The sequence below is a fragment of the Lagopus muta genome, chromosome 9, assembly GCF_023343835.1.
Source record: "Lagopus muta isolate bLagMut1 chromosome 9, bLagMut1 primary, whole genome shotgun sequence".
NCBI classification, from domain to species: Eukaryota; Metazoa; Chordata; class Aves; order Galliformes; family Phasianidae; genus Lagopus; species Lagopus muta.
Genome location: NC_064441.1, coordinates 8,360,162 through 8,383,623, shown reverse-complemented (window position 1 = coordinate 8,383,623; position 23,462 = coordinate 8,360,162). Strand labels below are relative to the sequence as shown.

General features: G+C 44.5%; 1 protein-coding gene across 2 annotated transcripts; it reads right to left on the bottom strand.

The window, feature by feature from the left end:
• Nucleotides 1-595: 595 nt before the first annotated feature.
• Nucleotides 596-18,983, bottom strand: EIF4E2 (eukaryotic translation initiation factor 4E family member 2). Of its 2 annotated transcripts, XM_048955081.1 has the most exons (8): nt 18,847-18,983; nt 18,195-18,309; nt 16,833-16,967; nt 14,885-14,989; nt 11,895-12,047; nt 11,666-11,802; nt 3,597-3,674; nt 596-1,081 (listed from the first exon to the last, which is right to left on the bottom strand). In XM_048955081.1, the coding sequence occupies exons 1-7, from the start codon at nt 18,864-18,866 to the stop codon at nt 3,629-3,631; spliced, it is 711 nt and encodes a 236-aa protein (XP_048811038.1). In that variant the 5' UTR covers nt 18,867-18,983; the 3' UTR covers nt 596-1,081; nt 3,597-3,628. The 2 variants fall into 2 exon arrangements, with proteins under 2 accessions (XP_048811038.1, XP_048811039.1); XM_048955082.1 differs by lacking the exon at nt 3,597-3,674.
• Between the last annotated feature and the right edge of the window lie 4,479 nt (nt 18,984-23,462).

Sequence of the window (23,462 nt, the reverse complement as noted above, 5' to 3'; positions counted from 1 at the left end):
TTCCCAAGCAGCAACACATCAGTCCAGCCTTACCCCAGAGCACAGGAGACAGGGGGTCACAGCTTCCATGCAGCTCCAAGCAGCAGTCCAGGCCATCACCCTCTTTCACTACAGCCACTGGAGTCCATTTCGCAGATGGCTGGAGATTCACAAACAACAGCACACCCCAGCCCAGCTGCCTACAGAAGCATGCACAGCCCCACATTCACCCTCTCCTGATGGTTCTCCAGTGAGATGGCTGGAGTACAGCAATCAAGTGACACCAAATACCTCTTTGTCCTAGTTTATAGGCAGCTTGCAGCCCAAACATGGAAGGCTGGGTGCAAGGCACTGCTAACCAAGGAATATGAAGAAGAAGCAAAGACAAAGTAATCATCTAATTCTTCAAATGAACCACTGCACTACTGCATGTCCACATAACTCCCCCAGTACAATGAAGTTTGACCACCCTGGCATTAGGAGTGCTTTGCTGCTGCAGGGCTAAGGGTCACGGATGTGGGTAGCTGAGGGAAAGATGGAGCTATCAGAAACAGCCCTAGGGCTTCACTGCAGGCTAGAGAAGTACTATTTTAGACAAAGCAGAAGAAAAAAAGACTGAAAGAAACAAAGAGACCCAATAATTTATTGGCAGAGCTGAAAGTGGGCATTTGAAAACCATGGGGCTGACTCTCAACTGGGAAGCTCCTCCCAGCTGCAGAGAGATTTATAATACTGGTATCCCTCAGCGAAAGGCTCTGACATCAAGGCAGAATCCCAGAGATCCTGCATGCCACGTACAGAAAGAGAGGAAAGTGCTGCAAGATGCGGCCCCAAGGGCACACTGCTAATCGAAAGGTTGGCCTCCCGCCCCACTGCTAAAAAAGTTTGTGTATGACAAAACCAGCCTCTATCATCACCACTGCTGGAGGGCTTCAGATGGATCCTTCCTCCAAGAAGGAGTGCGAGAGTGGCCCATGAGTCCCTTCAGAGGTCAGAGAGCACTGGTGGAAACCTCTCAGTGCTGTCAACACGGAGAGAGGAGCTTAGTGCCAACTCTTGTTCTCACAATGTGATTTTTGTGTTTCGAAAGCTTGAATTATCCCTGGAAAACAGAGGAAAGAAAGAGGTTAAATATGTGCACTGTTCAGATCCCAGCACCCCATGATCCCACCCACCATGGCTATCAGTGTTGCCAACCCAGCCTGTCACCCAAATCAACGCTTGTTAAATCTCCTTAGCGGATCTGCTTCCTAACTAGAGACTTTCCACCTGAGCCAACCTGCTGCTCCAGAACACAAGGAGATCTTGCTTCATCATCACTCATTGGGAAGAAAAAGGTATTACCTCTTGTTGTCAAAGCATACAGTAGGCACTGCACATCTCCCTGACAGCTTCTGGGATTTAAATTGCAAGATCTCTTTCTTCTCAAATATTTATCCTCATGGACCTCCAGGTCCAGTATATTTTGTTCTCATTATCAATAAGTTCACTCTTTTAAGGCAGGAGAGACCAAAGGACTATTTAATCTGAAAATGACAGTTCCCCTAAATTTAAATAGGAGAGTCTCCTCAGCAGCTTTTACTCATATGAGTACAGCCATGGGGCTACCAACAAAGGAGTGCTGGTCCACCACCTTCATTTGTGTAGTCTTGCAGGACACAGCAGTGATTGAAGATGGGGCAGATTACAGAAATTTGTATCTGCTTACTGCTAGCCTGTGAGCAGCAGCAATAGGCAAAGCATATTTACTCATCAACAGAAAGGTATTGGTTTGTTTTAGTTTGTTTCCTTTCTTATCCAAATGGAATGAAAGGAGATGATAATTATTTTGGGAGAATGGGTTTGGTGCCTTCCCCTAACCAGGGCAGGACACTAAGTTGCCCAAACCGACCACCCAAGGATGCCTGAGCACACATTGCACCAAACTGGCACAGCTTTGCTGAAGAGTGAAGGCAGCTCATAGCTTCAGAAGCAAGGTGCTTTGCAGGACTGTAAAACCCTGTTTAAAGCCTTGAGCTAGGTTTGTGCACTGCTAAGAGCCACGTGGCAGCTGTAACATCACAGTGCATGCTGGAGCAGCTCCAGGAAGCAAGCTGGAGGAGCAGAAGGAAGTCAAAAATACTCTTCAGGAGAGTTAACCAAGTTATTCTACTTTTTCTTGACAGCAAAAACCATGCTGGAGGCTATCTGTAGAAGACTGGGGTTCACCTTTGTACTTGCAAACAAAGCAGGCTGTGCTGCCATCTGGGAACACGATTCAGAATTCATTAACTGGACTCCAGTTAATTTGCAATAGCAGTATGACTTTTCATCCCACAGTGTACTTTCACCTGTGCCACCTACCCAGGAGGATGGCACACTCTGGTTAGCTCTTGAACAGTTTTTCCATCTTTTGTTTTCTCACCATTATCACAATGCCCCCATCCCTCTGCTCACCACTGCTCTCCCTGGTTAGCACAGGTAACTCAATATAGTGGAGAACTAAATCAAATCTGTCACTGTCTTTCTATCCACTTGGCACACATATTGCCTTCTGAGACTGGTATTTAACAAAGTGAGGTGGTTTTCTCTTCTGGAAGGTCACCTGAACGTCCTCTAACAATAAAAATACTGCTAAGTGCTTGTGAAATATTTTGTAAACATTGATCCTCACAAAAGCCCAGATCTGTGAGGAAGGAAAGACTTCAGAGCAAACTATGAAAGCACTGCTTGTCCAAAACTGTGGAAGGTGCTTTGGGAGCAGCGGGACTCCCAGCAGCTCTCCAGAGCTCAGCTGTGTTGGAGCAGCTATATCCCATCACAAGGTGGGATTCAGACAATAGATTTGCTTCTCTCAGTGGGTTCCTCTGCCCTGGCGCTTGGCAACACAGCAACCCTATTTGGCTACAACCGAACACAGCCCCCATCACAAGGCCTCATGCAAGCCCTTTTTACAGAAAGTGCCTGCTGTCAGGAAACTGGGCCCTAGAGGGGAAAAAACAATCACAACAGCACTGAGCTCACCTTGCCTATTTTCTCTGCACATGGCTGGTTGCCATTACCAGAAGTAGCAGGCAGTTTCATCCCTTGGGCCACAGCATTATTCTTATTTCTAAATACAGTTGCTACTGTGTCCTTCCTGAACAAGCTTTTATTGACAGGCTAATTTATTCTGCCCCAGCCTACTGACAAGAGCAAAGGCATGTATGCCAAGCTCTAGGCACCTCTCTCAGCATCCATTGCACGGATGTGCTCAGCACTCATTTACCACTTCATAGCTGCTAACAGACAACCCTAGGCAGCAGACCCAAGCTGAAGACATACCTCTCAGCCTCCTAGGACCAGGTCTGGGATACAACCGGCTTGCACGGTGGAAGGACACATTAACAAAGCAGCACACAGCACTGCAACAGAAAGTGCTGAGTGAATGCAGACCACTGTGAATGTTGATGCCTTTGGTCACAAAAAACACACCACAACAACAAACAACCACAGCTTTTTGATCTTTGGGAAAAAGCCAGCGGTGGAACCACCACCTGGCCTACAAGGCAAGAGGAAAACGTGCCAGACCGTGGGAAGAGGGATGGAAGCTGAGAGGTATGCCATGAAGTCACATAGGAAGAAAGATGAGGCCCTACCCTGGGTGTGACAGAGGGGGGGGAGCGTTCGATCAGCGGCCACTGCTGTTCACCAGGCCATGAAACTCCTCCCAGGCCCTGGCAAGCCAGAGGGAAAAAAAAAATGAAACAAAAAAACAAAAAAACAGCACTTCAGATCAAAGGCTTCTTAACTTTTAACAAGAGCAGAAACATTCAATGGCGTTTGAAAGGCACTCGTCTTCAGAGAGCAAGGCAATATTCTCTGATAGCCCTAGTGGATAGAAGCATCCTTAAAACCCAGCCAAACATCTGACAGCGCAAGGCAGCTTTTACGTTCTGCACAGACACGAAGCGTTCCCACTGGCTGCTGGCGATATAGGCACATTAATACCCAGAGACAGGTATGACCTTCCCAGTCACAAATGGAATATCCATTTCCTATCGCTAATAAAATAGCCAGTGTTTTGTATTTCTGGAGGATTATCACATTCCTTGGCAGGTTAAACTCAGCTAGCTTCTGGCCTCGTGCTTCACCACATCTCTGCAGTAATCCCTACAATAGGGTCTTCTTTTAATGCTGTATGGCTCAGTTAATAGGCCAGTCCTCAGTCAGGCAGCAGAATCCAATTGTTTACAGAAAATCTCACTTCCTATTGTAAACCTGCACCGTTAATAACAGCCCAGTAAAAAAGCCAGAGCTATCAGAAATGAAAACGTTTTCAAACAAGTTGGAGGGACAGGCCTAGCGCTGCATTCCCTGGTGGAGAATGTTACTGACGTACAAAGTTAGCAGACTGAAAAATTGCTGTCTGTTTTACAAAGGCACCATTCTGAAAGCCCCTCTCAGGGAAATAAAGAAATGATGCTGAGGTTAATGTGAGCATGACTACTATCTTCCAGGATCAGAGACATCAAAGGACCTCATCGTTTTTCATACGCAGCTGAACAGTGCTGGAGGCTACAGCACATGCCAAGCCATTCACCAATCCAAAGTTCCACAGAGCCAGAGGGACCCTAAAGGGAACGCAGGTCAGCCATAAACCCAGGCGGTCTTGCTGAGTTTAGCTGCTAAGTGCCAGCCACACCTCACATCCTGTTTCCTGCACTGCCTCATCAGGCCACTGCAACAGACAGGAGAGTACAGAGATGGAAATTCCACAGCAGTTAGCATCTGTGCCTGAAATGGACCCTCAGCCTGGCTCCTACCTGTGCCTCACAGTCAAGCTCCTCATCAGCATTTGCAAAAGCAGCTCAGCTGTCACATGCTCTTTCCCAGCAAAGGCCCAAATAAACAGAATGTACCAGCAGAGTGAATGTCATGGGTACTATGAAAGACTACATCACAGGCAGGCAGGCTTGCTGGGGACACAGCAAACAGGGCATGAGCAAGAAGCTTGTTACCACGATGTCTACCTTGGAATTTGTGACACTACCCTCCTGTAAAGCAGGATGGCAAATCCCTCTTTGAAAGGGATCAGAATTCACCTTTTGAGAATCCCCAGGAGCACAAAAATCTTCCTGATCATGACTAGGATGGACAAGTAACAGTCATCCACAGGAGTCCCAGAGCTACATCTAATCTCTGAGCTGACACTCAGACATTTTAAAGCAAAGAAAACATGAAGAGAAAAAGCAGACAGCAAAGGTGCTATAAATGCTGCAAGGACAGCTCTCCAGACAGCTGGGGTTCACTAGCACATCAGTCTTCCCTCAGCACTCAGCTGGGAAAGTGCTAGGCAGAATAAAGGGTAAGTTAGCACAAGGTCTTGCTAAGGGTTCTCACAGATGATTGCCACAGATGATTGCTGAGGTCAGATCTGCAATCCAGCTTGACACACAGCTTTGTCAGAGACAAACCCACCGGTGGCTCATTCTAAACAAGGCACCAGCACAGGCTCCTAAATGGGTGCATTTCCTCCAAGTCTCCCCTGATAAAGCCAACACAGAGTGCCCTGAAAGGCCACAGAAAATTGCCTGTTACCCAGCCAGTGCACAGCACCAGAGGCTGCAGGTACTCTCCAGAAGAAAGTCGGGTGAAGACAAACTTGCAGCCACAATCTTTCCCAACTACTGAATACAAGTTGGAAAGCTACCCACATCTCCAGCCTCATTCCAGTCTCTACCTTCGTATCCTCCCTTCAATTTCCCATTCCTTCTACTCCTACCACATTCCTACTACCAATAATTACATCTCCTTGCTCTCCTGCAGTCCCCCTCAAACCCACAGCTTCTGTCCTCTCCGCAGAAGGGACACGAGGGCAGATTATCTGCCTACATAATCAGTAATGTACTACCCTTCCAAACCAAGGAGTTCTCAGTTCCAACATCTCATAACATCACACACACAGTCCTCCAGCTGCCAAGCCCTCCTCACACACTGAGAAAAGGATCTTCCAGCCAAGAATTTTTAAGCAAAGACCCTCATACATATTATACTGCTAATTAATCCAACTATCTGCTGACTTGACTGAAAAAATCCACCAAGATGTGTCTGCTCTAATGTACCTAAACTGTGCTAGCAGAGCAAACTGCTCTCCATTTCGTACTGAACGAGGCTGCCAGTTAATTTTGTCTGGCAGAATCTTTATGACCTGTGATGTGCCAAGGGCACAGTGCCAGAGAGTCTAAGAGGTTATTTTTATGTATAGACATTTTTAGTACCTTAGTGCTATACTGTCTGTGTGACAATCAGATACTCAGTGAATTGATCCCCAACACTTAGGTTATTCCCACTGAACAGATGGGAAATGGAAACATTAGCAGGCTAAATAAAGCCAGCCAGAGCTGCTCCTCCACACTCATTCCTGACCCACAACTGTTGAAGTTTCCCACTGTCTCCCTCACTCCCAGGGTCAGGATGCAAGCAGAGCTCCCTTTCAAGTTGAAGGAAAAAAAAACAAATGCAAAAAGAAGCCACCATCACAGACTTCATCAAAAACGGGAAGAACAACCACAGCTGCTTCAAGGGACTTTCTAAATCTAAACTGTGAAAGCAGCACCAGTTGTTTTCTCAAAATCCCAGCAGTTCCCCTTCGGTATTTTTCAACATGGCTCTGCTTCCCTCCCATCTCCTTCCCCAGATAAAATAAAAAAAGGAGATAGAGAGCTCACAGCACATGCTGCTCTCACAGCACTCACCGAGGTCTGTCCCTTCCACCAGTCTGCATGCAACCTGCCAGCACGGCCACCGCTCACTGCACACTGCATACATGGTGCCAAGAGCAGCACTGACTCTTCTGGTGCTCCCCACACTCTAGCAAAGTGCTTAAAGGATTTATCCAAAGCCAACCAGGAACTCTGTGACAAGCCCACAGGCCAACAGCTTTAAAAAAAATAAATATCCAGGATATTCTTGTAGCTTGAAATAATCCTTTCGTTTAAGAGGCAGTATCCACAGCTAAGGCCAGTGGGGAAGCCATCACAACTATGGACAACATATCTGAACTGACCTTCTTGAAAAGAAACATGAAGTGGATTACAGCAGCTTCTTTGCTAAGAGACAGGCCACCAAGATATGGGAGCCTTTTACACAGTCACAGATGCTTCTGAAGAATTAAAAACGAAAAGGCAGTGAATCCATCACTTCAAAGCCTGAGTCTACGGAAGTGCTCTTAACTTGCAGCACCAAGAAAGGTTACTGGAATTGGAGAATGGAGTGATAAATGGATTAAGCCAGCACTGCAGAGCCTCAGGAGAAGAGGACAGCTATCAGATCTGGAACCTCACCGCTCTTTTTTGTCTTTTATTCCTGTTCTTTGACTTGATGGAACGAGAGTGAAGCAACACAGCCCTCTAGAGCTGGCAAGATCCAAGACAACCCAGTGTGCATGGGGCCCATTTGCAAACTGAGCAACTTCAGACAAGGTACAGCTGAAGACAAAGATGACACAAATAGGACAGCACCACTGAAGAGTATCAACTCCTAATGTTCCTGGAAATTAGCAAGCAAATGGAACCTAGTGCTACAAAAAAGTCAAGTTTACATAACAAGGAGACTTCTCACCAGCACACCATCACCATCTTACTGCTTCAGAAACACTCATCTGGCCACACATCTACCACTTCCCCTGAGGATTTCTTCTGTCACATCTCCCTCGAATTCAAGACTGCACTGCCCACTCACTGCACCCCCACTTTATTTCCTTTTTTTTTTTTTTTTTTTTTTAATCTTTAAAACACAATAACCTTGTTCCTGCATTCTTCTTACTCTTATTCCCTCCCTAGGATTATCTGCTTGCTTCCTAACTAAAATATTGTCCAAGGCCATTTCCTCCAACTGCCTGCAGTGAAATGAACCCAGTGCCAGCCCTATTAAGATCAACTATTCTTCTCATTTACTCGAGCCATCCCATTAGTTATCAGTAGTGACTTTGAAAGGAACAGAGAGTTTTATACCCTGCTCAGCTCTCACTGCAGCAGGCACTTACAAATAACTGAAGCTTTGTTTTCAGAAAAAAAAAAAAAAGTAGCCTTGCTTTTGAGCTGACAGGACGATCCATAAAGTCACACAGCAACCAAAATATTTCCAGACCACTCAGCTCAGTGGAAGCTCACAGTACAGCTGCACAGCGAATGCCTGGTCTCTCCTGTCACATGAAGCAATGCTGTTCAGCTCTCGTGGGCATCCTGGATGGTGCTGTGGGTGGGAGCTCTCAGCACAGGAGATAGTCATTGACCACACAGGTTATCAGCAAAGAAAAGTAAGGCTGAAAACCCCAGACAGGGCTTTTCAAAAACAAAACAAAAAACAACGCGCAAGAAAACACACCACAAACCACAGAGCATACATTCTAAAAAGATTTGTTTTTCCTTAATTCCAAACCACACAGAGTGCTGCTGCCCATAACCCAATGTCAGTGCTGAGCCATGTCACTTCCAAGGTAAGAACACTGATGACAGAACCTTTTACACTGTCCGCTTCAGGTGAGTGCACCTCTGGGAAGGAACAAAGAGAAGCAACCTCTTTCCAGCTACTGAAAGAAGGCAGCCCACAAAATGTGGTGTTCTCAGGTACTGAGTGAGCACTATAACGTCTAAGGTACTATAAATCCTCTGGAATTAAGAAGAGTACAAGAGAATGCTCGAGCTCTTCCAGTAAGATTGGTAATTAATACAGACTAGGCCGACCCTTCCACTTGCAGGGATTTAGGCAGCTTGTCAATATAGCAAGCAAGAGAAAGGATGAATATGTGAATACTGCAATGAAAGATCTGCTTATCTAGCTAAATGCACAAGTCCCACCACTGTGAGCTGAAGGGACAGAATGCAGAAGAGCTGTTTGGAATAACTGTGAAGCAACAGATACTTTTCAAAAGCAGCCTGGCAGTGCCACCACCTTCTGAAACAAAGGAGGCTGCAGCCTCACTGACAACTCATGAAAAATGGTGTCTAAAAACAAGTTAATATGAAGTGCAATACCACAAAGGGAATATATAAAACCTGAAACACAGTGCTCAGCTTCCACAGTGAGGGGCACACTACCAATTTCTACCAAAGTGTTCATTTACAGTGTGTCAAAGGCTAATCCAGGTCAATTCACTACCTGAAAGTCAAGGTTTTGAGAAACGCCTGTTCTTTTCTTGCTAAGCATGCTCCCTTTCCCAAAGCACAATCAATGCCAATCAAACCCTGCACACGAGCAGAGCTCTAGAGGAGAGATGCAGCCCATACAAATGAAAAATGCCACAAGCTCCCCTAGAAAGGCAGTCCTGACAAAGCCTACAGCATGGCTCTTCCATTAGAGCCTTTCATAAAACACAGCCAGAGTGTGAATACTGAGCGCTGGCTAGAAAGCCCTCTCGAGCCATAAATCACATGGTACATGCACAGCATAAGTGGAGTTTATTCATGACGGACAGTATTTCAACAGGGCTTGATAGATGGCCGAGGAAAAGGAGCCAGACTTTATGGAGGATAGAACTAGTTACACAAGAGATTCTTCATTAGTGAGAAATCCTTAATGACATGAAGCTTAGCCAAGCGGAGTCAGCCTGAAAGCTGGGGCTGTCCTGCTCTTCTCTGTCAACAAAGCAGGCACCGTTGCCTCCCTGCAGCTTGCTGCCTGCAACTCCTCCGTGCTAGCACTGATACTGAGCAAGAAAAGCACAATAAGTCAGTCCACGCACCACTACACAGAAACTCCAATGACAAGCAGCTCTGGTCTGAATTTACACCAGCACCATTAGAAGGAAATGTTGGACTGCACTAAAAGCAGAGTGCTGCAGCTCAAGCAAAGCAATGGAAAAAAAGTTTCATGACACCCTACATGATGGAAGGTTAATTGCTCAGACCTACTCCACTAGGACACCAAACCAACTTCTGACAACCACTCCTACCCACAGAAGGGTATGCGGGAGACAAGCCAGCCTGGTTCTATTTAACAACTGCTCCCAACTGTAATCTGAACCACTAAATTTGATTCCTCAAACACCTGTTATTCTTGGACAAGCTCCTCTTGCACCATACATCAGAAGAATAAAATGAAACCTATGCTACAGAGAAAGAGAGGACAGCCAACACGGTCTGACAGACTACAGTAGGGAAATAAGACCGTGACACCGGATGCACCATCACTCCAGGACTGATGCCTGCCTGAGCAAAACCAGACACAAACATTGCAACAGCAGCACTGTGACCTAGGAAGTGCTGATGGGGATAGCTTATAAAGGAAAAGCCACATCACTTCCTGTCTCAACTTGCTACACAAACAAATATCACAGCTGCAACACAGGCTTGGGATACAGCTTTCCTTACAGAGTCTGGGAGAACAGAACAATCTCCTTCCTCACATCAGAAAGCCGCAGTACCAGCTTGCAGCCTTCTACTGCAGAACACAAGCAAAATATCCTGGAAAATGTCCACATGAGCACTTTGCTACCTCATAACACAGGTAGAGAGTTGATAGTGCCCTCTCCTGGCAAGAAGCACATGAGAAATGTTACTGGCAAAAATCACAAGATTTCAACGTAAGTAGGAACTTTCAAAAACACCAAAGCTTACCGGAAAAAGACAGGGTTTAAGAACAATAATTTCCCTTCTCCTTCTCCTTCCCACACACACAGGCAGGAGGGCCATGTGGAGCACTAGATGCCTAAAGGCAGTTTAAACAGACTCATGTATTATTGCTAGTGACTCACACCCCAAATCAGGTGCTACTAGTAGCTATATTTCTCCTAAAAGCAGGACTGAGCTCACCAAATTCTCTGCCAGCACACCAAAGAGATGGTGTTTATGCAGAAAGGACAAGCCAGCACAATGAAAATAAGTCATGAAAGGTACTTGGACCCTGATTAAGGTTTGGACTAGAAAAAAGCTCATTATCTTATTAATTTGTTTCACTTCTTCCAAGTGTTAATTTAATCAATATGATCTAATTGGTGTATTGGTTCATAACATATGTCAGGAAAAGAAAAAAAAGCTAAGTGATTCACTATAACCAATACTTGCACATGCAATTCTCTGTCACACTATGGGAAATAAAAGTCACCCTGAATGGCCTGGTATGGTAAGCTATAATAGGTTTATTTAAAAATACAGTTGTCCTCTCTGTGTACCATGATCTTCTAGTCTTGTTAAAGACCCTCTGTCACCAGGGCCTGGAAGACTTAATATACGACGTTTATTATGATTAGAAATCATTTGTACAGCACTGTAAATTCACACAGCTCTTTCCCAAGAACATTTATAAGTCTAATGGCACTATAAATCCCTGTTAGCTTCCGCACTTTATTCCCTTGAATCTCTATTTATTCTAATGATCTCACATCCCCCCCCTACACTGCAATCTTGTGTCTGAATATATGAAGCCACAGTCCCACTCTGGGCAGCCATCTCCCAAGTGACAGGCTGGGTGGATTGCTAACAAAGCCCAGGACTATACACTTCAAAAAGAACACTATTAGAACAGAACGAACCTAATAACAGCACAATAATGACACAGACATTTAGCTTTCAAAGCACACTGGCAACAATCGCCGCTGTTTGTCTTACTGTTCGCACCGAACAGCCCCGATGCACACGAGCAGTTCTCTCCATTCCTGTGATCTGCATTAAATTGCTCGAGCACGCATGCCACCTGCAGCAGTCCCTCCCCCTGCCACCATACGTACTTGATGCTATCGGTGTGTGTTTTATATTCCATGATGGTGTTGGGAGGTAGGTTGAGCACCCTTCGTAACGTGTCGCGTATCCGGGCTGTCGTGGCCTGGTCGCTGGCTGTCTTGTTCCATATCGAGATAATGTCCTCCTACAGAATTGCATGTAAGGAAGGGGTAAGCAGATGGCATTTTCTGCAGCCCTGCCAAATGGGAGCATATGCCAGCTCTCAGAACGGCTTACCTGGAATCGGACAGAGACGACTGCCCCACAGATTTCTTCGCCCACCATAAACTGTTCTCCAAGCATGGCCAGAATGAGATTCTCCCAACATCGTGACGCTAAGCCCTTTCGCAGACGGATAATCCATTTACCACCATTTTTGTTGGCATCATCCTAGGAAGATGTGCAAGAAATCAATTTGTTTTCTTCTAGTAATTTTTCTGCTTCCCACAAGACAGCGAAGCCACAGACAGTAGCAGATATTGATGGGGTGGAGCACCAGGATATCTGGAGGTATTTCAAAGCAAAAGCATTTCTCTGCTCCCCCATACAAGTGGAGAAAGAGGAATGCCACTTACTTTGAATACCAAGTATTTGAAACAATGACTCTCAACATTCCAGAGGACACTATACACTGAAGGCTTGAACCTTCAGTATTTTGATCCCACTAGTGACGCCTACAACAACCTATCCATCTGCACACAGAATCGGAGGCAAGAACCCTAAAATTATTCCAAACTCTAGCCTAATTCCACCTTTGTTTAATCCCTTGTATACGTAGCTCTCCTCGTTAGAAGAGGAAAAATCCCTTATCACAGAACATGGAAGGCAGGGAAACAGTTTGAAAAAATCATGTTTAAAAGTAAGGGGAAAGTAGGAACACACTTTCCTTCAGCATTTCCAGGAATGAGCTCACATAGCAAGTTAACACAAAATGCCCTTTCTCTGAAAGCCACTGTCATTATCACAGATACAGATGAACTGTGCTGAGCCAAGGAAATACACAAAAATTGGGAGAAAGGAGAGGAAAAATTTATGCTAAGTGCCCAACCCATCACCTCAAAACTGCAATTCTGTATGTTGAACTGAAAACTGCTACGGACTGCCCTGCTTCACAGAACACACAAGCACATCAAACAGCAGCTCTTCCTTTGTGCAGAATTCTCACTGTGGCATTTCCTTGTAGCTGGAAACTCTTAAAGGGAAACAAACTCCATCCAAAGCCCACAACTGAGAAGTAGGAATAAGTCTAAGAGGAGGTGGCGGTTAGGAAGGGAATGAACAGAGGTCGAGGACAGAAACAGAGAAGAAAAGAGAGTTCGTAGAGAAGTGTATTACACAGAACATCCCTGGCCAAATAATTAGCAATCCCCTTTGCCAACCTAAGTTACACTTCAAAGGTGCTAGGCGAGACAGCCCAATCCATCTTAATGGAACAAAATTAACTTTATTTTAGCTATAAAGCTAAAGGAAGCTATAAAGCTTCCTTAGAACTTAGAAAAACTAAGCATCTGTGTGCTCTCAGAGAAAGCAAATGCCAGTGAAGCAATCCTGAGCAAACAGGAAAATGTCAGCACAAGAGCAGCATTCACCAGACCCCCAGTCTTCATGTAAGTGTTAGAACCCATACTGCAAGGGGAAGGTGTGAGCTCTGAACAAACCTCAAAGCATGAGAGCAGCCACGTGCAAGATGAAGAAGCCAATCAGCAGTAGTTCTAGGAATGTGGTACATTCCCATGAAATGCAAAGCGCTTTCTGATTCAGCATCCTTGTTTTCCAAGCTGTGGACACCCCACTCCAAGAATTAAGTTGCCCAGAGTTCAGCCTTTGGATGCTGGATTTAACTCCTCAAACATTCCACACTGACTTACAGCAGGAAGAAAATAAATTGGTATAGCTCAAAACACCTTAAACATTGTTTAGGAAGGTTCCAGGCTAGAGAGAGAATGGTCATTGGGAAGCAGATGCTGTACTGTGTGTTTTATGGTTATTGTTAGTTTTCTTTCAGGTTAAACAAGCTTTGGTTCAGTCAAGCATTTCATTTCCCTTTACCGGAATAATAATGATCCACGGCCCAGAAAATCACATGGGAACATTATGCTTACTGCTATGACTTTACCCAGAAAAGGCACAGATGGATACTAAAAGAGATCAGAACTACATATATGTATACATGCTCACAGAAATTACAGTAACTAAGCTTACTTTCAAAGAGGAAGGAACAAAAAGCCCTAAAAAGAGTAGCAAAGAGAAGGGAAGCAACAAGGGCCTTTTTCCACAAGTACAAGGAGGCAACCCGAGCAGAAATAAAAAGAGCCTCTCCGTCCTCATCTTGAAATGGCTACAGGGAAATTCTCTACAGAAATTCTGCTATCATTAACTTGTGGGCTCTCTGGTGGACACATTATCAGTGCAGCTGATCGAGAGCTGACTGGAAGTCCAAAGAGGGTTAAGTGTTTTATATAAATTGTATTTGCAGTAACTGGCTATAAAACACCTTGCTTAAAATAATTGCCAACCAGGGTCACATATAAATTTCTCAGGACCAAGCAGCATAATTAGGTACTGCAGAGCAACACATAAAATTCTCATATTGCAAATGGTATTGGTCATTGCTGGAAGCCAGCCAGGAACTGGAAGAATGATTTGTTGGGCAAAGATGGTTTTTTTTCCTCTCTTTATACAGATTTGGACAGAAATGAACAAATGCAAACCAAGTGCTTCATAAAGAAAAAAGGTGAACAAGAGGCTAAGTATTCTTTCCATTTCCTGTTCTGTGTACAGCTGTAGGCTTTTAAGCATGTGCATCTCCTTGCCTCTTATTTTCTTAGTTCTTCCCTTATTGATAGGTTCAGTCCCTTTTAGAGGAAAGCTCCACGCTGCCACCATAGGACAAAGGAATAATAAGGGGTAAAAGTTAGTATGCAGTGAGCACAGAGCTTATCTGGGCTACCCTTTTTACTGAGCTGCAGGCAACACTGCCCAGAGGTATCTTCTGGACCCACAGCAAGCACAGCTAGAAACTCCCTTCATCTGCCCTCTCCCCTGCCAGAACATCACAGAGCCATCAGGTTCCACAAAACAGAGTTTGGAGAATAAGTTTACAGCAAATTCAGAAGAAAAGGCTGAATCCAAGAGTGCCTTAAGCAACAAGAGTCTCTTCTTCGCAGAAGGTTTCCTCCATCATTCTCTGGGGAAGTATCAAGGCACACATGAGAGTCCCAACTCACCTCCCACATGGGTTTGATGCCCTCTTTGAAAAGATGGAAGTCACTATGGCCTGTCAGGTCCCCAGGACGTACCATGTGACTGTAAAACCTCCAGAACTGCTCCACCTGCAATGACATGAACCACACAGTGAGGCTGCTCAAACTGTTAAGAGCCCTTTCTACAACAGCTAGGCAGACACACCTTCCCCTCTTCTCTTTATTTCTTGTCACGAGGGTGTTTATTAGGATAGCAATAGGATCAGAGTTTGGGTGCCTACTTCTCATTGGCTCTATCAGCAAGTGACCACCTGGAACATTCAACAAGTGCCTGCAAAAATTATTTGGTGCAGTCTGTGCTAAGACAGCTTCTGCTCTAGAGAACAGTTGCCAGATTCTAATGCTCAAACTTTAAATTAGTAACATATATCAAGTGCAACAGCTACAGCCAAGCCTCCTTGCACTACAAGAGAACTCATTCCTGCACCAACCACTGTTCTCAGCACTAAAGGAGACTGCAGAAGCCTCCAAATCTGATATATCTTGGATTGATTTTTACTATATCCAGATTGTAAGACAACAGAAACATTCTGGTGCTGTTTTAAAATCTTTAGGTGCCACTCAGAGCTTTTGTTTAAATCCCTCTTATTTCCCTTTACAGCCTGCTATGACATTCTGGCCACTAGAAAAATACCATTTTCCATCATGCCACCCCGTGTCTACTTCAGATAGCCTGGCCAGAACTTTTAATTTTTAAAAATAAAACATCTATTCTTTTAGATTCTCTAGATGAAAAAGGATTTTAGAGAGGCTGGATCTTTAAAAGAAGGCATTGGAATTGATTATAGTAATTACCACATTTTAAGAGGACTCCACTCAGTAAGACCACAGCTATTAATCAGATCAGCAGTGAAGCTGGAGGGGTTAGCCACCATCCCAAGTACTCATCAGAGACCTCGACGACTTGGTCAGCACTTGGAATTCTGCTTCAAACTCTGATCTCTGCCATCCACACAGGAATTTGCTTTTATAGCCAATATAATTATGAATCAAGGCTGAGATGGGGTCAGAAAATCTATTTCTGCAAGATAATTTCTATACTGCATTTGGATGTAAGTTCTCACAATGAGTGCACCTGCCCTCTAGTGGTTAGCATTTAAAAGCTTTGAGTTAGAGCTTTCTGTTGAAAAAGCAAAGGACAAAGTGAACCCAGGCTTCACATCAGACAGTCCTTCCTAGAGCTTATTCTCCCTTCTTCTTTAACAGAATTTGGAAACAAATCTTCTGACCAACCTCCTTCCATCCTACCTGAATTCTAGCATTTCCAGCCTACAATATCAATCAATTTTTCTTGTGTACCTCAAGATCTTCAAATGGTTTTACATTATCAGTACCATAAAACAACCCAACGCTGCCCTTCTAGTACTTACTTCATTCTAGGAATAAACAACCACAAACAGCAAAAAGGTAAAGGAAGAGCAGTTTGCCTTCCAACCAACTTCACTGCAACACCTAACTGCACCTCAGTTATCACTTCCACAGCAACAGTAGACACCAGGCCAACAGCTGCTCACACACCAAGCATACCAGATAAATGTTCTTGAAACACTCTTTGTGGTGCAAATATTGGGGGGTAGGGGGAAATAGCTGTACAATCACTGCTTCACAGCTCTTCCTTTCTTCTCTTGCTCACCTGTTTCTCTTGCTCAAGTTACGTTGCACCTAGCAGGTTACAGTTACAAGAGTTCTCACCATTCTTCCATTATTATTCAAGCTGTCTAGCATGGGGCAAAAGAGAACTGCTTAGGACGTGCCATTTGCTGTAGGCAGTTCAAGAACTCACCTGTAAGTCCTCTGCTTTCAACAGCAGAAGTGCAGCATGCATGTGTATACAGTCAATGCACAGAAAGTAAGCCAGCCACAGTGACTACATCATGCCCAAATGATACAAGCACAACAGAGATATACTCACCGAGGCAAAGGTGCCAATCTGTTTGATGTTCTGTTCATAACTCTGTGAGCTGGTAGGCCTCCCAGGTGTTCGTCTGGAGTACCAGAAAGTGTAATTATACTGCAAGGGATGCTCAGCTGGTCCCGGGACAACTGCCTGCAGAACAAAAAACATTGCTTATCTCTAATGTGCTCCTCTACAGCAAGAATGGAAAAAAATATATTCACAGCATCAGAAATGCACATGTTCCCATCCTAAGAGAGTGTAAAACAAACAACAAACTGTAATTTTCACCGAAAAATGCCATTGCTGCTAGTTGTCTGACATGGACCATTAGGCTAACAGCAGCTGGTTATTTCAAAGAGTACTAGAAATTTGCTGAGTGGGGATGGTCAAGGAAATAACAACTTAAGCTCTAAGAATTGTCACATAAAAACAAGCCACGTAACAATCAAAAACAGCATTATTAAGTTTACCTTTTAATTCCGTACTGTGACCATCTCGAAAGAAAATGACAAACTAAAAATGGCAATATCTTTTTCCAAATGAAGAAAAAATGTCATTCTTCACTACAAAGAATAAAACTCATTTATACTAAACCATGATTCAAAAGCAACTACAACTCATTGATGACTGCAGCTCTCTTAAGCAACCGACACCCCCAACACTCAGGGAGGATTATTCTGTCTTCTAATGAGTGTGAAAAGAGGTTAACAAGAACTTATTATCCAGGAGTCAAAACTGACATGACACAAGATGAGGGCTTTGGGGCTTTTTTTCCCACTTGGTATTGCTGCAGGAGTAAAGAGCTTAAATCTCTATTCTATTATTGTCTATGGTAAATTTACAATGACTGCATTACTTCAGACACAGTAGTATAAGCACAAGATTTAAAAAAACAAAAAAACAAAAAAACAACAAATAAGCATAGAATCATATGAACATAGAATCATATCCACCTTCTCAACACAGGAACACTGCACTCACTGAGATCTTAAGAGTAATGTCAATAACAGGACAAACACAGCTTGTAAGCCAGCTGAAGGCCACCACTCCTCTGTCAATTACTCCTTTCCCCACATCCTCTTCCAAATTTTGTTTTCAGGGATCAGGAAAATAAAGATTCATTTTTTCTAATCTAAGCAAAAGCCTGGCTGCACTTAGATACAATTGTGAAGGAAGCACTCCCCACCCAGATTACGCACCTTCGTTCCAAGCTGAAACTTCAAAACCAGAGTAACACAGTTCTTCTGCCATCTTCACCACAATAACAAAACATAACACGACCACAGTCCTCCAAGACATTTTCTTTATCCTTAAACTGAGAGCTCTAGAACTCTCAGCTCATGCCCTGGTGAGGGAACACAGCCATCAGCACCTTACCTTCCTCTTGGTGGTACTCTGTGGTTTCTCTCGATCATTCTTTTCCTTCTCACTGTCTTTCTGTGTGTTATTCTCCTCGTTCTGGTCATGGTCTCCACTATCATCATCTTTCAATCTGGTAATGAAAAAGAACAGTGGCAGTGAGCATTATTTCTTGGAGCTGATTAGTTTCAAACCAAGCAGCAGCAGCCTCTATTTATACACTCCTCCCGCTAGCAGTGCCACCGGTGGTTAGAAATCTACACTTGACAGCACACACAGACTCCTCAGGCACATGCAAACGAATTCAAGCACTCTGTACCGGACCATAGACCCAATGCAAAAAAAAACCCCACCGCGTGGACCCCCAGATCTGCAGTCAGCAGCCACAGAGACCCCACCGAAGCTTTCTGACCCTTTCCCTGGCTCTCCACAGCCCGAGCCAGGCGCGGCAGCCATCACCCCCTGCACGCCTCAGGGCTCCCGGCCTGCCCCACTCCCTGCCGAGGGCAGGAAAAGCCGAGCGAGAACCGTGGCCAGAAGGCCGGCCCGTCCCACGGCGATGCCTTCCGCCAGGGCGCCGGGCCGGGAATGGGAAAGGGGCTGCGCGCGGCGCCGTGACTCATCGCGGATGGAAGCCGCAGGCAGAGCCTGAGCCACACCGCCGACTCACGCGTCGAATTTGTTGTTCATCGTCGCTCGCTGCCGCCACCCCCGTCCACCTCAGCGACTTCCGCTTCGCCGAGTCCGCTCTCCAAAGCCTTCCGCCACTTCCTGCGGCGACAGCGACGCCATGCTCCCCGCCCCGGCATCGTGGGGGCGGAGCGCGGCGGAAGTGGAAGAACGACACTTCCGGCCGCCATCTTGATCACTTCATTCAATTGCGTGGGGTGGGGTAGTGACGTCTTGCAGCTCTTGGACCCGTTCTGCAGCACAGAATTGAGTATTCAAGAAGGCAAATTACGTAGACTTTCATTTAGGAACTCGTAGTACCCGAGACAGCTTGCACTGCAGGATGGGGGCTGCTGAGTCAACTGCATTTTGCCTATTACAGTGCCCGAGTAAGGACAGTGGCACGTACAAGTGCAGATGCGTGCATTTCTCACCCTTCACTTCCAGATGCACCATCATGTGGAGGGGAGGCCATCATAAAGCGCTAGTTGTAGCATCTGAGCCTGTTATGAAGAAATCTGTGGTCACTTGGAACGTGTTGGTGTCTGAAAATAGATAGTGGGTCATCCTTTGCCTGCAGATATGAGAGGTGATGAGCTTTAAGAATCTTTTAATGCTGTAACAGATTTCCAGCAAGTGAGATTTATCCATACGTGCAAATCCACATAATCCATACTGAGTTGGTGAAGTTGGAAAGACAGCAGCTATGTAGCTCTACTAGAAAAATAATATTACTGACTGAGGAACATAAATCCAGCTTTGTTCCAGTTTAGGGTGAAACAGTGTTTCTATGTAGTGACTGTCAATGAACACCAATAAGTACTAGACAAAGTACAGGGCTTTTGAAGTGCAATTAAAATAGATAAACAACAATTTCTCAGAAGAAAGAGGAAGAGGATGTGAGAAGACAACTGGAAAACATCTGAACTACAAATATTTTAAATATGCTGCAGCTGCACAAGAGACAAATACTCATTACCTTTAATTTCCTGAGCAAAGTATGCATCATTGAGGATCCATGACTCTCCTGGCGCCCAGCTCTTCTGGTGGTTCCTGGTCTCACCCTTAATAAGTGTTTGCAGATCCTGCAAGTGTGTTAGTGCCAACAGCAGACTCATTAACACAGGCTGGAATACTTCGACGGTGGTGGAAAGGTTTGTTAGAGCTGCATGTGGAAATACAAGCACGAGCAGCACAATGACGTGTTGTCTTTATAGCTTCATTTAGAGCCTGAATTGTCACAGCTGAGCTATGTCTAACCACGTCTATGACCCAGTTATATTACTTATCTGGCTATAGGAAATAAATGCCCACATAATTTTTTTAATTTATTTTGGAGGCAAGACCCGTGAAGGATGACCATTAGTATACAGGTAGTTCTCAGATCACTTGCTCTCCTGTACTAAGTTTGAAATGTGTGGCATTTAAATACCCTTGGATACAATTCTTCTTGTTTTCTAAGTGAAGCCTTGCCCAAAATGACATTTCCTATATTGATGTAAACAACAAAATCATAAACATTGCTTTTATTACTTTCCTGTGTTTGTTTTCCAATTGTTCAGCTGCCTTTTTCAGCATATCATTACTCACACAAGGAAGTGCCTTCATTGTTAAAATAGAAATTATAGTTGCAATTAACACTAGCAGCCATTAGATGGTAATGTTTGCTCACCATTACGCTGAGTATTATGCTTGCCAAGTCTCACTCAGTGAGGCAGTTGAGACAAAGAATAGGCACTGCCTGGGGTATCTCATTTGACGTGGGTAGAGCATCACGAGTGGCCTTCAAAGTACTCACATACTACTGATAGCTGCTAGAGTTTGGGTTCTTCATAATTCTGCACCCATAAATCAGAGATCAGTTTTGAACTCTTCAACCCTGGGTAGTTGAGAAAGACTTAATTACAAGGAGGGAGGGAAGAAAATGTGGTGGTGTCTTGCACAAAGGATTAGGATTTCAGATAGCAACAGCATCAGTTAGAGCTTGTGACTCTATGGAGAAGGAGGTAAGAATTTCTGAACATCTGTTCCAGGGACGAATAAAGATGTTTGCACGTGGTTTTTGATCTTCTAAATGTATACTTGATACCAAAACTTATGTAACTATATACGTAACGTATGTAACTGTTTACACAGAATATGTGATCTTTTTTTTTCTAAGCTGTTGTAGCACTTTGTGTGATGAACTCTCAAAAGATGAAGAGGCATCTTTCTGCATATGTGATTTCCAGGGAACTGGTGAAGACGGACTGTCTATAAAGCTGTGAAGAGTTTGGCTAGGCACAGTCTCCACATGTGCACTGGCTTCTGCAATTTGTTCTCAGGAATCCACTGTCAGTGTTGCGCTGCTGAACCCACGTCTCAGGAACATCTGTAGGCAGGGCTGCGTCACTCTGGAGGTAGGTGCAGGCCTCCTCCTTTGCAATTGTTGGAAACAAAGATGTTCCCAGGCATTGTGAAATATGCTGACCATACTGACAACTCATGCAAATATGATCAGGTGCCTGGTTGCTGTCACTTGATTTGGCCAATGGCTGCTTTCTGTAGGCGAGAGTAATTTGAAGAATGGCTTTCACAGCATTTGGAAGTCTATGCTTTTACCTTAATTAATAGCCCAAATAAGGTGGAAAAAACAAACAAACAAACAACAAGTGCTTGAATCCATGAATTGGATTCTATCTAGTACCCAAAGAACTGCAGAATCTGTGTTTTTTTTGTATATGCAGGAAAATAGGGAGCCTTGATGATGATGATCTCACACTGTAGTACATGAAATGTCACCTAACCCAGTTCTGTGCAGCTCCTTACTTATTTAGACATTTAGATTCTAAACTATCCACTTCATTGTTTCACAGCATGTATCAGCTTAAATAATAAGTGACACTTGCAATGCCCTCCTCAGATCAGCAGAATTCTATGGAAGAGAACTGTTGTCTCAGCCCAGCCTTTAAAATCTTAATACCACTGGTAACAAAGCTTTTCTTTGTCCTATCCACTAAAAGCAATGTAATTCATTCCTATTCCTAACAGCAAGGATGGACCTGGAGCAGGAAGAGCTCCAGCATGCTGCAGTTTCTCTCGCTTTGCTGCACCTACAATGGCCAGGCCTCTAAGGAAACCTTCCAGAGCCTCAGTGTGCCAAGACATAATCAGCTGATGGCAGTCTCACCAAAATAAGGACTACAGCAAAGATTCAGCCATCAAGCAAATAAACTTTGCTGCCTCTCTTTAATGAGTTTTGCTTATTCTTCCTGTTTCCTTCCCTTCCACCTTGTAGCTTGTACTGTAGTTACAGGCTTCCCCAGGCACTGTCTTTGACTGGGTGACTGTCCAGTGAATTGCAGCATTTGCTACTATTACTACAATCTCTTTCCATTCAATGCTAATCCTTTCTAAAGTCCCACTGGGAGACACATGGTTGGAAGTTCTAATTGGAAAGGTCAGTGTTCAAACTGAAGCTGGGGAAGAGCAGAAAGATACTTTTGCCTTTGAGCCAAGATTATATTAGGAACAATTCATGAGTTTGGCAGTCCAGTGTCCACAGAATACCAGTGAAAGGGGGAGGTGTTGATTCTGGAGGCCACCTGGATGTTTAAAAATGTCAAAGAAATCCAGACAAGATGACAACACCCACAAAAATTCGACTTCCAGAAAACATTGCTGTTCTCTCCCTCCTCACCCAGCTGTGACCTGCTATTCCACAGCCCTTTGCTCCCAGATCTGCTCCCTTAGGCCAATCGGAGCACTTGGACAGTACGTGCAAGTGAACAATGTCCAGTTCCAAGCAAACAGATGGGCTGCAAAAGAATGCACCCCTTGGACAATGCACAGAGTGAGCAGGAAGAATGGAAGAGGTATCACAGTGAGGATAAGACTGATATCTTGCTCTGAACATTAGAAAACTAGTTCTGTTCCCTGCTGAGCTACATACAAATCTCGTGTGATTCTGGGCAAGCTGCTTCATGTGATTTCATTTTATAATCAATCTGCAATCTACCTAGAAGCAAGATGCCTTGAAAACAAATGGTCCCATCCCCTTGTTTCTCTTTCACCAGGGTTGCATCTTGCGACCAGAGAGCCATAAACTGGGTGACTTCATCCAGCTGATCTAAGGGAAAGTCCTTTGTTATTGGTGGCAGGAATGGGTTTCTGCTAGCTCAGCAGTCTGAACACGCTCACCTCCTGGCTGCTGTCTCACTACTGCAGCAGAAGCAGAGTGAGAACACAGTCAAGGACAAAGTTAGCAGAACCACCCCTTTTGGCACACCCTGGTTGATGGTTTTAGCTGCAGCATGAATCTTTATTGGAATTCCTTACTCCTCACAGTCCTTCCTACTTGTATTTTTCTTATGAACGCATTCTCAGTTAAATGCTTTGGTGACCAGAAGCAGAGAACTACTCTGAACAGAAATTATATTAAGCACTTTGGTGACGGTTTCTTAATAATGCACTGAAACATTCTCAGCTAATTGCCTCTCACTTAACTGCCAAATAGCATAAGGATGGATGTAAGTTTGGTCAGCATCCCCATGATGGGTGGGAGTCAGGGCTCGACCTTTGGGCACCAATGCTGTCATGCATTCCTAGCTCACTTTCTGCAGATGCTCACCTTCAAAT

Excerpts from the sequence above, each read along its gene's own strand:
- EIF4E2 (XM_048955081.1), bottom strand. The coding sequence starts at position 18,866 with ATGAACAACAAATTCGACGC. Across the intron at positions 14,990-16,832 it reads AGATTGGCACCTTTGCCTCG|GTGGAGCAGTTCTGGAGGTT; the intron begins GTGAGTATATCT and ends ATGTCATTGCAG. Across the intron at positions 11,803-11,894 it reads TCGTCTCTGTCCGATTCCAG|GAGGACATTATCTCGATATG; the intron begins GTAAGCCGTTCT and ends GCAATTCTGTAG.